At 39.4% G+C, this 17,679-nt stretch overlaps 1 protein-coding gene across 4 annotated transcripts in view; it reads left to right on the top strand.

Moving 5' to 3' along the window:
• The window catches only part of LOC105468711 (FCH and double SH3 domains 2), a 339,082-nt gene that overhangs the window by 303,436 nt on the left and 17,967 nt on the right, over positions 1-17,679 (top strand). For all 4 annotated transcript variants that reach the window (XM_011718976.2, XM_011718974.2, XM_071075241.1 and 1 more), the window contains one exon: positions 15,605-15,739. In XM_011718976.2, the coding sequence (XP_011717278.1) occupies positions 15,605-15,739 (135 nt within the window). The remainder of the gene's footprint in view (positions 1-15,604; positions 15,740-17,679) is intronic.

The raw sequence follows: 17,679 nt of genomic DNA, 5'->3' as shown, positions 1-17,679 counted from the left end.
TGAAGGAGTTGTGCCTAGTACAGTAGTAGTAAGCATTAAATAAATGAGTGTTTTTGAGACCTGTCCAGAGAAATCACTCATCTAGAGACATATCATATCCTCTGTGAAGGGAGCATTTTGCAATCCCGTCCCACGTTCTTCTCCCTAGTCAATCTTACGAACCTGCATCTTTCAACTGAGAGATTACATTTTGTAGAAGATCTAATAATATAAATAAAGGAGAGACATAGGCACAAAATAGCTTCATGAGGACCCATATTTATTTAATCTGCTTTTAAATAACAGCACTGAAATTATTTAGAGGGGGCTGTATCTCTTCATACTGACAGCTAGCTGGCTAAGGAACATGAAGCAGAAATACACATTCTAGAGGCTAAATTATTTCTTCCATTACAGGTGCCAACAAAACCATTCGTCATCTGGAAAACATGATTAATACTACTGTTAGACATTAATAGTAGTGCAACTGAAAATGCCTTTTGGAAGATAAATGTTTTAAAAAGACACAGGCTACTCCCTTATAGAATAAGGAAGGAACTATACTTACTTGGGTATTAACTCTGCCTTCTGTATCATGCTAAGGTACAGAATGTAAGATTGGAAGAAAGGAATTCCAGAGTATAGCAACATTGTTTTTAAAGGAGAACAGTCCACTGACACAGTTACTCAGTTGCAGGTGGCCAGAGCCTGCATGCTGCTTCCCCTGTTAGATTGCTGCCAGTGACCCCATCAGCCTGTGTCACTCGGCCTCCCTTCTCTTGTTGTCAGGTTTCTCTTACTCAAAAGCCATACCAAGATGACAACCTAACTTTTGAAATTATATTAATTCTACAATAGAAAAAGTTATGTAAGCAGATTACTAAAAAATTGGAAAATACAATAAAGAAGAAAATGATTAATAGCTGCATCTTTATAACAGCACAGCTAGCAATTCAGTGTATTTACTTACTCTTTTATTTATTTTTTAATTTACAAAAAATTGTATATATTTATAGCATACAACATAATGTGTATTTTTGTTTGTTTGTGTGGAGACAGTCTCGCTCTATCACCCAGGCTGAAGTGCAGTAGTGCTGTCGATGACTCACTGCAGCCTTAACCTTTGGGGCTCAATGAATCCTCCTGCCTCAGCCTCCTGAGTAGCTGGGACTACAGGCTCATGCCCCCATGCCCAGCTAATTTTTGTATTTTCACCATGTTGCCCAGGCTAGTCTCATACTCCTAGGCTCAAGCAGTCCACCAACATTGGCCTCCCAAAGTGCTAGTATTACAGGCATGAGCCACCACACCCAGCCCATATTTTTATTCTTTCTGCTCTTTTATTTGTGAGCCACTACACCCACCCTGTTCTTTTATTTCTTGCATTTTCAAACTATAGCCCACAATCTTAACATCACTTCCCTGTTTTCAGCCACTTTCCCCAACTAATGTACAAAGGCAAACTGCCAGTCTACTCTGTTGTACAGCCTCCCTTAGAGTATGAACATCTGCAGAGTTGCATATAAATAAATTCTGACTGGTCTTTGTGAGGACCATGCTCAATAACGATGTTGGAGATAAGGGTAAGATAAGGAGTTCCTAAAACTGCTAAGATCATATGCTGTGGCTGGGTCATACAATAGGTATTTATTTAACATTTTAAGAAACTGACAAACTGTTTTCCAAAGTGGTTATACCATTTTACAGTCCCATCAATAGGGTACTAGTGTTTCAGTTATTCCACAATCTTGTCAACACTTAGTATAGTCAGTCTTTTTAACTTTAGACATTCTAATAGGTGTGATGTTGTAAATCATTGTCATTTTAATTTCCATTTCCCTGATAATGTTGAGCATCTTTTCATGTGTTTATTTGCATCTGTATATTTTCTTTGGTGAAGTGTCTGTTCAAATCTTTGTTTATTTTTTATTAGGTTTGTTTTCTTTTTATTGCATTTTAAGAGTTTATACTCTGAATACAAATCCTTTATCAGACATTTTGATTTATGTAATTTTCTTCTAGTCTGTGGCTTATTTTTTTATTTCCTTAATACCTTTCAAAGGGCACAAATTTTTAATTTTAATGAAGTCCAACCTACCAATTTTTCTTTTATGGATCATATTTTTGGTGTGGTAGCTAAGAAATCTTTGCCTAAAACCAAGGTCATAAAGATTTTCTCCTAGGTTTTCTTCTAGAAGTTTTATAGTTTTAGGTTTTACATTTAAATCTGTAATTCAGCATGAGCTCATCTTTGATTATGGTAAACAGAGTAAGTCAGAGTTCTTTGTCCCTTTTTGGAACTTTTTTTTAACTGTCCTTTCTCCACTGAATTGCCTTTGCATCACTGTCAAAAATCAGTTTTTCAGGCCCGCCTGTATTCCCAACACATTGGGCTAAGTGGGAGGATCTCTTCTGGCCAGGAGTTTGAGATCAGCCTGAGCAACATAGTAGACCCTGTCTCTAAAAAAAGAAAAAAAAAAAATTTCAACTAGCCAGGCACTGTTGTACATTCTGGCAGTCTTAGCTACTCAGGAGGCTAAGGCAAGAAGATATCTTGAACCCAGAAGTTCAAAGTTACAGTGAACTATGATTATGCCACAGAATTCCAACCTGGGAAGCAGAGCAAGACTTCGTCTCTTTAAAAAAAAAAAATTAATCATATATGTATGGGTCTGTTTCTTGACATTTTATTCTGTTCCATTGATCTATTTGTCGAGCTTGATGCCAGTACTACACTGTCTTAATTACTGTAATTTTAGAATAAGTCATGACTTCAGGTGGTGTAAGTCCTCCAACTTTCTTCTTTATCAAAGTTGTTTTGGGTATTCTAGGTCCTTTGCATTTCCATATGAATTTAAAATTGGTTTTCTACCCCAAAAAGCCTATCAGGATTTTTATTAGGATTATGATGACTGTATAGATCAACTGGAAGATAACATTGCCATGTTAACAATATTCAGTTTTCCAATCCATCAATCCATGAACATAATATACTTCTCCATTTATTTAGGACTTTAATTTCTCTCAGCAATGTTTTGTACAAGTTTTCAGTAGATAGATCTTTCACATCCTGTGTCAGACGTATCCCTATTTCATAATTTTGATGCTATTGTAAATGATTTTTTAAATTTCAATTTCCAGTTGTTCATTGCTAATCTGTAAAAATACAGTTGGTTGTTGTATATTGATCTTGTGTCCTGCAATCTTGCTAAACACACTTACTAGTTCTAATAGCTCTTTTGTAAATTCCATGGGATTTTCTATATAACCATGTCACCTGCAAATAAAGACAGTTTTACTTATTCTTTTCCTATTTGTATTCCTTTTTCCTTCTTACTATAAAATTGCTGAACAGAAGTGGTGAGAGTCAGCAGAAATCCTTGCCTTGTTCTTGAACTTTTAGCAAGAATGCATTCAGTCTTTCACCATTAAGTATAAAGTTAGCAGTAGGGTTTTTGTAGATGCCCTTTATCATGTTAAAGAAGTTTCTTCTGTTTCTATTTTGTTTGCTAATAGAAATGGATGTTGGATCTTGTCAAATGGTTCTTTTTTAGTCTGCTAATATGATTTAATTGTATTGATGATTTTTCAGATATTAAACCAGCTTCACATTCCTGGTAAACCCCACTTGGGTAATGATATATTATCCTTTATTTATTTATTTATTTATTTATTTTGGAGACGGCATTTCGCTCTTATTGCCCAGGTTGGAGTGTAATGGCGTTATCTCGGCTCACCACAACATCTGCCTCCCAGGTTCAAGCGATTCTTCTGCCTCAGCCTCCCAAGTAGCTGAGATTATAGGCATATGCCACTATGCCTGGCTAATTTTGTATTTTTTTTAGTAGAGATGGGGTTTCTTTATGTTGGTCAGGTTGGTCTTGAACTCCCGACCTCAGTTGATCCACCCGCCTCGGCCTCCCAAAGTGCTAGGATTATAGGCATGAGCTACCGTGCCCAGCCTATCCTTTCTATATATTGATTGGAACTGGTTTGCTAGGACTCTGATAAGCATGCTTCCATCTCCATTCATTTCCTTGTAGTATTCTTGTCTGATTTTGTTATAATGCTTGTCTCCAAATGATTTGAAAAGTATCCTCTCCTCTTCAAGTTTCTGGAAGCCTTGTGTAGAATTGTGTGGAATTTTGTCTTCCTGAAATGTTTGGTAGAATTTACCAGGGCTGTTATCTGGTCCCGGAGTTTTCTTTTGGAAGTTTTTAAATAACAGACTCCATTTATTTAGTAGATACAGGGTTATTAAGGTTATTCTTCTTGAGTGAACTTTGGTAAGTTGTCTCTTTTAAGGAATTTGTCTATTCCATCTAAGTGGTCAGATTTATTGGCACAAAGTTGTTTATAATATTCCCTTATGCTTTGATTATCTGGAAAATTAGTAGTGATATCACCTCATTCCTGATATTGGTGGTGTCTCCTCTCTTCTGATCATTCTGCTAGAGGTTTATTAATTAGATGGATCTCTATGAAGAAACAGCTTTTGATTTTATTGATCTTTCCCTCTTGTTTTTCTCTTTTCTATTTTCTTGATTTCTGCTCAGGATTTTATTATTTCCTTTCTTCTGTTCAATTTGGATTTAATTTTCTCCTTTCTAATTTGTAAGGTAGAAACCGAGGTCATTGATTTGAGACTTTTCTTCTTTTTGAATATTGGTATTAAGTGCTAAACATTTCCCTGTAAGTATTGCTTTAGGGTCCATTGCACAAATTCTGATATGTTGTGTTATCATTTTTATCCACTTCAAAATATTTTCCAATTTACTTTTTTTTTTTAAACAGAGTCTTACTCTGTCACCCAGGCTGGAGTGCAGTGACGCAATCTCAGCTGATGGCAACCTCCTCCTTCCGGGTGATTTCTCATGCCTCAGCCTCTCAGCACCACCACGCCCAGCTAATTTTTTGTATTTTTAGTAGAGATGGGGTCACACTATGTTGCCCAGGCTGGTCTTGAACTCCTGAGCTCTAGCAATTCACCCACCTCAGCCTCCCAAAGTGCTAGGATTATAGGAGTGAGCCACTGCACCCGGCCTCTAATTTATGTTTTAATTTCTTCTTTTGACTGATGGGTAATTAAAAGTGTGTTACTGAAATTCCAAATATTTGGAGATTTTTCCAGATAGCTTTTTGTTTATTTCTAGTTTATTTCCATTGTAGTCAAATAACATACTTGAATCCTTTTAAACTTTTTGAGCTTTGTTTTGTGACCCAGTATAAAGGTATATCTTGGTAACTGTTACATGTGTTCTTAAAAAAAAAAAAGAATGTATATTTTGCTATTGTTAGGGGTTACATTCTATACATGTCAATTAAGTCAAGTTGGTTATAGTATTGTTCTAGTCTTCTAGACTGGAACAAACCTTTTACCGGTCCATGGCCTGTTAGAAACTGAACCACATAGCAAGAGGTGAGTGGCCCCAGAGGGAGCATTACTGCTGGAGCTCCACCTCCTGTCAGATCAGCAGCAGCATTAGATTCTCAGAGAAGCATAAACCCTATTGTGAACTTCACATGTGAGGGATCTAGATTGGACCCTCCTTATGAGAATCTAATACCTGCTCATCTGAGATGGAACAGTTTCATCCTGAAACCTTCCCTCATGGTGCCCCAAGGGTCTGGTCCATGGAAAAATTGTCTTCCGTGAAACTGGTTCCTGGTGCCTAAAAGACTGGGGACAGCTGTTCTGTATCCTTACTAATCTTAATACTCTACTGGGTGCCCTGTGCCTTATGAGGTTTTTACTCTTTTAGGAGGGAGCAGGAGTTATTCTCAGACCTGTGTGAGTTCTGAGGATTATTTTTTCTAATCCTTTTTAGTGCTTCTAGCCCTAGCTTTGGGTAATTTCTTCACATATATGTACTGACCAGTACTCAGCCAAAGCCTTGAGGAGGACCCTCTACAGATTTCCTAAATTCTGTGCATCTCTCTCTTCTTCATTACAGTCCCCCCTTATCTGTGGGGGATACATTTCAAGACCTCCAGTGCATGCCTGAAATCGCAGATAGTACCGAACCCTATGTATGCTGTGTTTTTCCCTATACATACATAGCTATCATAAAGTGAATTTATAAATGAGGCACAGTAAGAAATTAACAACACTAACTAGTAATAAAGTAGAATACTATAACAATATGCCAGCAGCACTACTCTGGTGCTTTGGGGCCAGTATTAAGTAAAATAAGGGCTACTTGAACACAAGCACCGTGGTATGGTGACAGTCAATCAGGATAACCGAGATGGCCACTAAATGACTAATGGGTAAGTAGCTTACATAGCTTGCATATACTTGACAAAGGGGTGATTCACATCTGGGGAGACAGAGTGAATCACTGTAAAATTTCATCAAGCTGCTCAGAATGGCACACAATTCAAAACGTATGACTTGTTTATTTCTGGAACTTTCCACTTAATATTTTTGCATCATGGTTGACTGGGTAACTGGCACCATGGAAAGCCAAACCACGGATAAGGGGAGACTGCTATATTCCACATCCTGAGCTGTCTCCACTTTGGCTTTACTAAATTCCCAGTTTCATCTCCTCTGTTCAGGGAGATCACGATCATGTGCCTGGGTTTCTTCTCCCTATGTCATAGCCTAGAAACGTTCTTCATACAGTATATTGTGGGAGTTGTTTGTTTCCCATCCCCCAGGGATCACTGTCCTTCATGAGTGATGCCCAGTGTCTTGAAAACTGTTCTTTCATATATTTTGAACAGTTTTTCAGTTGTTTCTGACAGGAGGTTAAATCTGATCCCTGATACTCTATCTTGCCTGGAAGCACAAATCCATTTTCCTGATATTTTTAGCATCATCTTTTTCTTAATTTTTATTTTAAGTTCAGGGATATAATTGCAGGTTTGTTACATAGGTAAACTTGTGTTTTGGGGGGGTTGTACAGATTATTTCATCACCCAGGTATTAAGTCTCATACCTATTAGTTATTTTTTCCTGATCCTCTACCTCCTTCCACCCTCCACCCTCTGAAAGGCCCCAGTGTCTGTTGATCCCCTCTATGTGTCCATATTCTAATCATTTAGCCTCCACTTCAAGTGAGAACATGCAGTGTTTGGTCTTCTGTTCCTGTGTTAGTTTGCTAAGGATAATGGCCTCCAGCTCCATTCATGTCCCTCCAAAGGACATGATCTCATTCTTTTTTATGGCTGCATAGTATTCCATGGTGTATATGTACCACATTTTCCTTATCCAGTCTACCATTGATGGGCATTTAGGTTGATTTCATGTCTTTGCTATCGTGAACAATGCTGCAGTGAACATACATGTATATGTGTCTTTATAATAGAATGATTTATATTCCTTTGGTTAACATCATCTTTGATAACTTACTCATGTTGTATTTGGAGTAATGTCCACTGTGATCACTTCTCTGTCCAATGGAGATGAGAGGTTCTATTAGTAAATATTGAGGAGCTGCCTTCCTCTGTGTTAGGTATTACCAGATTCTTTATCTGGATTCTCCCTTCCTCGTAAAAACAAAAGCTAATGCTTTATTAAGTACCTCCTGTGCACCAAACACGTGTTAGGATTTTAAATATTTTACTTCATTTAATCTTTATGCTAATCCTGTGAAGAAGTAATTGTCTTCATTAGAGAGACAAGGTCACTGAAATTGAGGAGTTTAATAATTTGCCCAAGGTCACACAACAAGTGACACATTCAGCATTCAAACCCAAGTTGGCCAGACCCCAAGACTCTGCTTTCTACCTCATGATTGTGCCATGAAGCTGAGCCCCTCAGAGGTGTTTTTGCTAAGTACAAGAAGATGGCTCCCAAAATCAACTCAAAAAGATCATCTTGCCTGCCTCTGCAATAAGAGTAAGCATTTTGGCCAGGCACGGTGGCTCACACCTGTAATCCAAGCACTTTGGGAGGCCAAGGCAGGTGGATCATCTGAGGTCAGGAGTTCAAGACCAGCCTGGCCAACATAGTGAAACCCCATCTCTACTAAAAAAAAAAAAAAAAAAAAAAAAAAATACAAAAATTAGCTGGGTGTGGTGGTGCACACCTGTAGTCCTAGCTACTTGGGAGGCTGAGGCAGGAGGATAATTTGAACCCGAGAGGCAGAGGTTGCAGTGAGCCAAGATCACACCATTACACTCCAGCCTGGGTGACAAGAGTGAAACTCTGTCTCAAAAAAAAAAAAAAAAAAGAGTAAGCATTTTACATCTAAGAAAGGAAAAATGTTAGTATGACTAGAAAGAATAGTTTTGATTGAAGTTCTGTCAAGGGACAGAAAGAAAAGGGGATGAGAGAGCAGTCCTTAAGAGACAGAGGAAGCATGTGATTTTAGAAATGCTGGGTCAAGAAAACAGTGTAACAGTTCAGTTAAGAGAGTGGAATTGGAAAAAGGAAGAAATTATTCTGAGATGACATGCTTTGGAAAGCAGCTAGAGCAACACAGAAGCATATGACAGTGACCCCTATTGCTGGCACTGCAACCTTATTGCCTTCCATGGGAATCCAAAAATCAACTCCAAATAAAGGAGGAAGAAAGGAATGTTTAGTATCAACCAGGTTGCCAAGATAAAATGTTTTGGATTGATTCCCAGTGCCAAAGCACAGTACATGTATATTTTTGAAAACTTGTTCTACCCACATTTTTATAAATGTATGGGTGTTTTGTTTTGTTTTGATTTTGTAGTACCCACTGTTTTTTTTAAATGCCTGTAACCTTCCCTAGAATATGAAGGCAATGTCTTCTAAGTATATATAATATGTTCAAAGTTAATTTTATGGCAGTTTCTAGCATGATTCTTTTATGTGGCACAATGCCCTGTTGGAAAACAATAGAATCATAAGTCTGTGATTTTGAATATTTTGCTCCTATTGAGTGGCAAAAGACTCAATATGATGTGAGACTGTTTTGCCACCGACCTGACTGATGATGGATGAATAATTTGTAAGACATAGCACAGGATTTCCTCACTCAGCTGTGGAAAATTTTTAATAAAGTTATCAATGAGAATATTTCAGCAGCTTTGAAATGGTGGCAATAAATATGTCAGGAAAAATGTATAATTTCTTATTCTGGTACTCTCCACAATTCTGTAGAATTGTTTCCCTTTATTTTTAGTTGACATAATATTTATACATATTTATGGGATACAGAAGGGCATTTTGATACATGTATACAGTGCTATAGAATTTTATTAGGGAAACAGTGGTTAAGAGGAGAGTCACTTTTAAAACTTTAGTGATAGTTACTCAAGAGAAAGCCCTTTAATTCATGAAAAAGTAGAACTTGACAGCTAGGCAGCCTGTACTTTTAGACTCATCGTATCCCAGGAAGTCTTCCCTGACTCCTCTCCAGTGGCCTCTTCCGCATTCCCAGGGCCATGCACTTGGCCTCTCCTTTTAGTATCCTTCACTCTGGATTGTGAACCACTGGAAGGAGACACTGTGTCCTTCGTTTTCTATCTTCGTCAAAGAGGCTAGCATAGTTTTCTACATACAGTAGATATTTGATACTTTAATTAATTTAATGGCTGTTCTATGAAGGCCAATCCTGCCTGTCCATTCTTTGTAACCTTAAATGTGTAAACATTGGTGTTTTTGTATGTTTGAATATGGGAAAAAGCAGCCAAATAAGTGCTTGTGTGCAGCAAGCAAGAAACAAATATTTGAGGCTGTCTGTCTCTTATTAGGTTTTTAATTTAAAAAGTAAAACATGTATTCTAATAATTCAAAGAGTATAGATGTATATAAAAAGTAAGTCAGTCATTTCCTCAATTTTCCAGTCTTTATTCTTCTCATTCTGCCTTCCCCTGTCAGATATGTATGCTGATATAAATATTATTTATATTCAATATATCACGGACAGTGCTCTAAGTGCCTATGGATCTAACTCATTTTTTACACTCAATGCCATTTCAATTAATAGATGCCTTTTAGCTCTGATGGGTAATATACCTTGAAACTGGGTTAAAAAATTATTTTCCTTGTGTTACATTTCAGAAGGGAGTGTGCCTTTCATGTTTGTTCATGTGTATGGTAAAATATACAAATATACCATTTTAAGTATAAGTTTAGTGGCATTAAGTACATTCACATGGTTGTGGAACCATCCCCACCATCCATCCATCTCCAGAACTCTTTTTTTTTTTTTTGAGACGGAGTCTCACCCTGTCACCCAGGCTGGAGTACAGTGAAAGTGGCATGATCTTGGCTCACTGCAACCTCCACCTCCTGGGTTCAGGTGATTCTCCTGCCTCAGCCTCCTGAGCAGCTGGGATTATAGGCACCTGCCACCACCCCCAGCAAATTTTGGTCTTTTTTTTTTTTTTTTTTTTTTTTTTTGAGACAGAGTTTCGCTCTTGTTGCCCAGGCAAGATGGAGTGCAATGGCACGATCTCAGCTCACCGCAACCTCCGCCTCCCAGGTTCAAGCGATTCTCCTGCCTCAGCCTCCCGAGTAGCTGGGATTATAGGCATGCGCCACCACGCCAGGCTAATTTTGTATTTTTAGTAGAGATGGGGTTTCTCCATGTTGGTTAGACTGGTCTCGAACTCCCGACCTCAGGTGGACTGCCTGCCTCGGGCTACCAAAGTGCGGGGATTACAGGTGTGAGCCACCGTGCCTGGCCTAATTTTTGTATTTTTAGGAGAGATAGGGTTTCACCATGTTGACCAGGCTGGTCTCGAACTCCTGACCGTACATGATCTGCCTGCCTCAGCCTCCCAAAGTGCTGGGATTATAGGCATGAGCCACCCCGCCTGGCCCATCTCCAGGATTCTTTTCATCTATCTAAAGTAAAACTCTCTGCCCATTAAGCAATAACTCCCCATCATGCAGCCTCTGACAATCACCATTCTGCTTTCTGTCTCTATGAATTTGACTACTCTAGGAACCTCATATAAATGAAATCAGAGTATTTTATCTTTTTGTGACTGGCTTATTCCACTTAGCATAATGGCCTCAAAGATCACCCATGTTCTGTGTAGCATGTGTCAAAATTTCCCTCCTTTTTAAGACTGAATAAACTGGGCATGGTGGCATGTGCCTGTAGTCCCAGCTACTTGGGGGGCTGAAGTAGGAGGATCCCTTGCATCCAGGAGTTCAAAGCTGCAATGAGCTATGATCGCACCATTGCACTCCAGCTTGGGCAGCAGAGTGAGACCCTGTCGCTAACCAGATAGATAGATAGACAGACAGACAATAATATTCCATTGTATGTATATATGCCACATTTTTATTTGGTTTGTGATATATACCTACATTTTACTTATCCATTCATCTCTCAATGGACACTTGAGTTGCTTCTACCTTTTGTGAATAATGTGGCTGTGAACATTGGTTTACAAATATCTGTTCAGGTCTGTGCTTTCTGTTCTTTTGGGTATATACCCAAAATGGCATTGCTGAATTATGTGGTAATTCTGTGTTTAATTTATTGAAGAAACATGTTACTGTTTTTCCATAGCAGCTGTACCATTTTACATCCCCACCAGCAGTATATAAAGGTTCCAGTTTTTCCACATCCTTGTCAACACTTATTTTCTCTGTGTGTGTGTGTGTGTGTGTGTGTGTGTGTGTGTGTGTGTGTATGAGATAGCATCCTAATGGGTATGAAATGGTATCTCATTGTGGTTTTGATTTGCATTTCCCTAATCATTAGTGATGTTGAGCTATTTTCATGTGGTTATTGGCTATTTATATATCTTCTTTGGAAAGATATCTCTTCAAACCTTTTGCCCATTTTTAATTGGATTATTTGTTTTTGGTGGTCAGTTTTAGGGATTCTTTATATATTCTGGATATTAATCCCTTTTAAGATATATGACTTGCAAATACCTTATCCCATTCTGTGGGTTGCCTTTTCACTCTATTGTTCTTTGATGCATACATATTTTTTATTTTGATAAGGTTCAATGTATCTGTTTTTTTCTTTTGTTGCCTATGTTTTTGGCATCATATTTAAAAAAATCATTGAGGTCGGGGGTGGGGATTGCCTGAGCTCAGGAGCTCGAGACCAGCCTGAGCAACACTGTAAAACCCCGTCTCTACTAAAATACAAAAGACTAGCTGGGTGTGGCGGTGTGCGCCTATAGTCCCAGCTACTTGGGAGGCTGAGGCAGGAGAATTGCTTGAACCCAGTAGGCAGAGGTTGCAGTGAGTCAAGATCACGCCACTACACTCCAGCCTGGGCAACAGAGCAAGACTCTGTCTCCAAAAAAATAATTGCCAAATCCACCATCATAAAGTGTTTACCCTATGTTTTCTTTTAAAGTTTCATAGGTTTAGGTCTTTGATCCATTTAATTTTTTCTGTGTATTATATAAGGTGAGATTTCAACTTCATTCTTTTGCATATGGGTATCCAATTCTTCCAGCAACATTTGTTGAAAAACTGTCCTTTCCTCCACTGAGTGGTCTTGGCATCCTTGTTGAAAATTATTTAATCATGTACGTGAAGGTTTATTTCTGGTTTTTCTAGTCTCGAACTCATTTTTTAAAAAACTCTTAAGTGCAAGGGTACATGGGCAGGTTTGTTACATAGGTAAACTCGTGTCATGGGGGTTTGTTTTACAAATTGTTTCACTACCCAGGTACTAAGCCTAGTAAATAGTTATTTTTTCTAATCCTCTCCTTCCTCCCACCTTCTGCCTTCAAGTAGGCCTCAGTGTCTGTTGTTCCCCTCTTTGTGTCCATGAGTGCCCATCATTTAGCTCCCACTTACTAGTAAGAACATGCAGTATTTGGTTTTCTCTTCCTGTATTAGTTTGTTAAGGATAATGGCCACCAGTTCCATCCATGTTCCTGCAGAAGACATCATTCTTTTTTGTGGCTGCATAGTATTTCATGGTATATATGTACCACATTTTCTTTATTCAACTTGTCATTGATGAGTATTTAGGTTGATTCCATGTGTTTGCTAGTATAAATAGTGCTTCAATGAATATACACGTGCATGTGTGCATGTGTGCATGTGTCTTTTTTTTTTTTTTTTTTTTTTTTAAGACAGTCTTGCTCTGTTGCCCAGGCTGCAGTGCACTGGCACAATCTTGACTCACTGCAACCTTCGCCTCACAGGTTCAAGCAATTCTCGTGCCTCAGCCTCCTGAATAGCTGGGATTACAGGCACACACCACCAGGCCTGGTTAATTTTTGTATTTTTAGTAGAGACAGGGTTTCACCATTTTGGCACCACCCACTTTAGCCTCCCAAAGTGCTGGGATTACAGGCATGAGCCACCACTCCTGCCTATGCGTCTTTATAGTAGAATGATTTATATACCTTTGGGTATATGCCCAGTAATGGGATTGCTGGGTTGAATGGTAGTTCTGTTTTTAGCTCTTTGAGGAATCGCCACACTGCTTTCCACAGTGGCTGAACTAATTACACTCCCACCAGCAGTGTGTAAGTGTTCCTTTTTTCCATAACCTCACCAGCATCTGTTATTTTTTGACTTTTTAAATAATAGCCATTCTCAGCTAGGCATGATGGCTCACTGCTATAATGATAGCACTTTGGGAGGCCAAGGCGGGGGGATCACTTGAACCCAGGAGTTCAAGACCAGCCTAAGCAACATGATGAAACCCCTTATCTACCAAAACAAAAACAAAAATTAGCCAGGCATGGTGGTGCACCCCTATAGTCCCATCTATTCAGGAGGCTGGAGCAGGAAGATTGCTTGAGCCCAGGAGGTCAACACTGCAATGAACTGTGATTGTTTCACTGCACTCCAGCCTGGGTAACAGAACAAGACCCTATCTCAAAAAAAAAAAAAAAGCCACTCTGATTGATGTGAAATGGTATCTCATTGTGATTTTGATTTGCATTTCTCTAAATGATATTGAGTGTTTTTTCACATACTTGGCGAACTTTATTTTTTTTTTCTTGTTTTTTGTTTTGTTTTTTGTTTTGTTTTGATTCAGAGTCTTGCTCTGTCACCAGGCTGGAGTGCAGCGGCGCCATCTCGGCTCACTGCAAGCTCCGCCTCCCGGGTTCAAGCAATTCTCCTGCCTCAGCCTCCCAAGTAGCTGAGACTACAGGCGCATGCCACCACACCCAGCTAATTTTTTGTATTTTTTTAATAGAGATGGAGTTTCACCGTGTTAGCCAGGATGGTCTCGATCTCCTGACCTCATGATCCGCCCACCTCAGCCTCCCAAAGTGCTGGGATTACAGGCATGAGCCATGACACCCGGCTGGCGAACTTTATTTTTAATGAGTGTTATTAATCTATAATATGGATACATCAGAGTGCATTCAAACATTCCCCTGTTGATGGATATATCGATTGTATCCAGGCGTTTGTCACTACAGGCAGTGCTGCAGTAAACAATAGTCTTACATCCTGGTGCTTTTATTTCCTCATGATGTATTCATAAAAGTGGAATTGCTAGATCAAGTGGTTTGTTTAGTTTTGTTCTTTTTTTTTTTTTTGAGGCAGAGTCACACTGTGTCGCCCCAGTTGTAGTGCAGTCGTGCAATCTTGGCTCACTTAGCCTCCACCTCGTGGGTTCAAGCAATTCTCCTGAGTCAGCCTTCCCAGTAGCTGGGACTTCAGGCATGCACCACCATGCTTGGCTATATATTTTTTTCTCTATATTTTTAGTAGATATGGGGTTAGGTTTCACCATGTTGGCCAGGCTGGTCTCAAACTCCTGACCTCAAGTGATCCACCTACCTTCACCTCCCAAAGTACTTGGATTACATGCGTGAGCCACCACACCTGGCCTGAAACCTTTTTAATGTTTGATAACAGGATCAGTTAAAATTCAGAGGCCTTTGTCAGTCAGTACTTAACAGTGAAAAGTGAAAGGATACTGATAAATATTTCCTATGTATTTGACAGAAACTTACTTCTTGATTTAAAAAAAGTCTCTGTCCTGGCCGGGCGCGGTGGCTCACACCTGTAATCCCAGCACTTTGGGAGGCCGAGGTGGACAGATCATGAGGTCAGGAGATCAAGACCATCGTGGCTAACACAGTGAAACCCCGTCTCTACTAAAAATACAAAAAATTCGCCGGGTGTGGTGGCGGGCACCTGTAGTCCCAGCTACTTGGGAGGCTGAGGAGGCGGAGCTTGCAGTGAGCCGAGATCGTGCCACTGCACTCCAGCCTACACAACAGAGCAAGACTCTGTCTCAAAAAAAATAAATTTTTTTTTAAATCTCTGTCCTAGACCTGGTGCGGTGGCTCACACCTATAGTAATACCAGTACTTTGGGAGGTGGGTGGATCACTGGAGGCCAGGAGTTCAAGACCAGCCTGGCCAACATGGTGAAACCCCATCTCTACTAAAAATACAAAACAATTAGCCAGGTGTGGTGGTGGGTGCCTGTAATCCCAGCTGTTTGGGAGATTGAGGCATGAGCATTGCTTGAACCTGGGAGGCAGAAGTTACAGTGAGCCAAGATCAAGCCACTGTACTCCAGCCCGGGTGACAAGAGCAAAACTCCCATCTCAAAAAAAAAAAAAAAAAACTCTCTTCTTTCATAACATGAAAAATGTAAGTGCGAAAGATAGTCATTTCTATGCGGAGTTAAAAGGCAAATTAACATTTTGAAACAATCAAGTTTTAAGTGTTTTTCTGGCTTTCAACCATTTTCTTGAAGTAAGGAAACTAGCCAATGGTTTCTGATTTTTCTTAGCTTAATGCAGATACCGAAAGAGAAGAAGGAGAAGAGTTTGAAGATAACATGGATGTTTTTGATGACAGCAGTTCCAGCCCTTCTGGCACCTTAAGAAATTATCCACTCACCTGCAAAGTTGTTTATTCCTACAAGGTTTGTTTTTCTCCAACATACTGTTATTTAATTCTGATTAACTCTGAAGATACACATGACTGTATCCATCCAGTCTCTCAAGCTGTACTTAGCATAAAATTGTTATTAGGTTAATATTGGGGCAACATAGCAGAATGGTGATGAGTTTAGGCTCTGACTTGACGTCTTTCATTTGCTACTCCGTCTGCCTAGAACTCTTTTTTTCCCCCAGATCTCAGTTGGTTGCCCCCTGCTCCTCACCGAAGCTCAGCTCAAATAGTTCCTCCTTAAGGTCACCCATAACCACCTAAATAAATAACCAACTCCTCAGTCACTACTTGTTATCCCATTGCCTCTTTTACTTATTACATAGCACTTCTGCCAAGCAAAACTTAATCTTATTTATTTTCATATTTCTTTGACTCTCCACTAAAGGTCCATGAAGGCAGAAATTTTGTCTGTGTATGTGTACCTTGTCTGTGTGTCTTCAGCCCCAAGGACGATGGCCAGCCATAGTGGGTCATCAGTAAATAATTGTGGGATGAATACATGAATGTTGGAAGGGAGGCGTGAATACATGAATCTTCTCTTGCCCCTGTTCTGGCGGAGGCATGTATGAGAAGGGGCAATGCAGAAGGCTATCAGAAGGGAAGGTCCTGGAGAGATAATCCACCTGTCATGCACCAGATGCACTCCCACCGCCACATCCCTGTGTAGCCAAAAGGTGGCAGTGTTTACTCCTCAATATCAGTGATTCCCAGACTTGTTTTGAGTTTAACATCCTTTCATTTTATATTTAAATTCATAATACTTCCTGTTCATTGAAAGTGTTAGCATTTTTTTTCCAATGTAAATCGTTTTGATAATCTTTTGAAAATTTAAAATCATCTTCTCAGATACTTGGAAAGGTATTACAGGGTATTATAAAACTAGCGTTGGAATTGTTTCCTGATACCACCTCCATTATGTTTACTTGAACGTCCCAGAACTAAAATTTAAGGTCCTTTATTAAATAGAGAGATTCCTAAGTGTCCGAGTGATTTTAAACAGTTCACATTCATTCAACATTCCCGCTGTTGGCATATCCCAGGCACATCCCTGGGTTAAATAGACTATGAACATCTATTTAGTCAGTTAATCATTGAATAAACATATAGAGTACCCAATGTGTGATACACTGGGGGGATGCCAGAATGAATATGACATTATCTCTCCCCTCTAGGAATGGACAATCTACAAAGGGATAAATATTAAAATGGAAAATAGAACAAGTGTGAAAAGATTTATAGTAAAGGTAGAGCCACTAATTCTACTGTGATCGTTGGGGAAAATTTTACAGATGAGGTGGCATTTAAATTAGGTCATGATTTAAGACCTTTCTAGATGCAGTGAGAAGGTAGGGAGAGGAAAGGGCCTTCTAAGCAAAGAGAACAGCAGGTATAGAGGTAGAGTGTGATGAGAGTGTGGGGTGTTCAGGAAATGTTAAATTCGATGGTGTAGAAGCATCTGCAGGAGAACAGAGGGGCTGTGCATAAAGGTGTTTATTGTCAGATAGTAAAGGACCATGTATACCAGACTTAGAGGTTTGGTTTTTTATCTTGGCTAGGAAAATCCTTAGATGGCCTGAAATCCGATTGGATTTTTAAGAAGGTAACCTGGTCATGGTATAGATATTCTAGGGGACAGATTAGGATACAGAAGGACTGACTTTAAGCCTAATCATAATTATTGTAGTCCAGACCAAAAAGGAGGCCTCTAATAATCTGGTGAGAACAAAGAAAGCTATATTTAATGGTTATATAGCTTAGAGTTGGTTAGAGTTGGCCAGGCACAGTGGCTCACGCCTGTAATCCCAACACTTTGGGAAAATGAGGCAGGTGGATCACTGAGGTTAGGAGTTCGAGACTGGCCTGACCAACATGGTGAAACCCCGTCTCTACTAAAAATACAAAACTTAGCTG

Source organism: Macaca nemestrina, chromosome 12 (assembly GCF_043159975.1).
Source record: "Macaca nemestrina isolate mMacNem1 chromosome 12, mMacNem.hap1, whole genome shotgun sequence".
NCBI classification, from domain to species: domain Eukaryota; kingdom Metazoa; phylum Chordata; class Mammalia; order Primates; family Cercopithecidae; genus Macaca; species Macaca nemestrina.
This window is presented reverse-complemented; position numbering and strand designations above follow the sequence as displayed.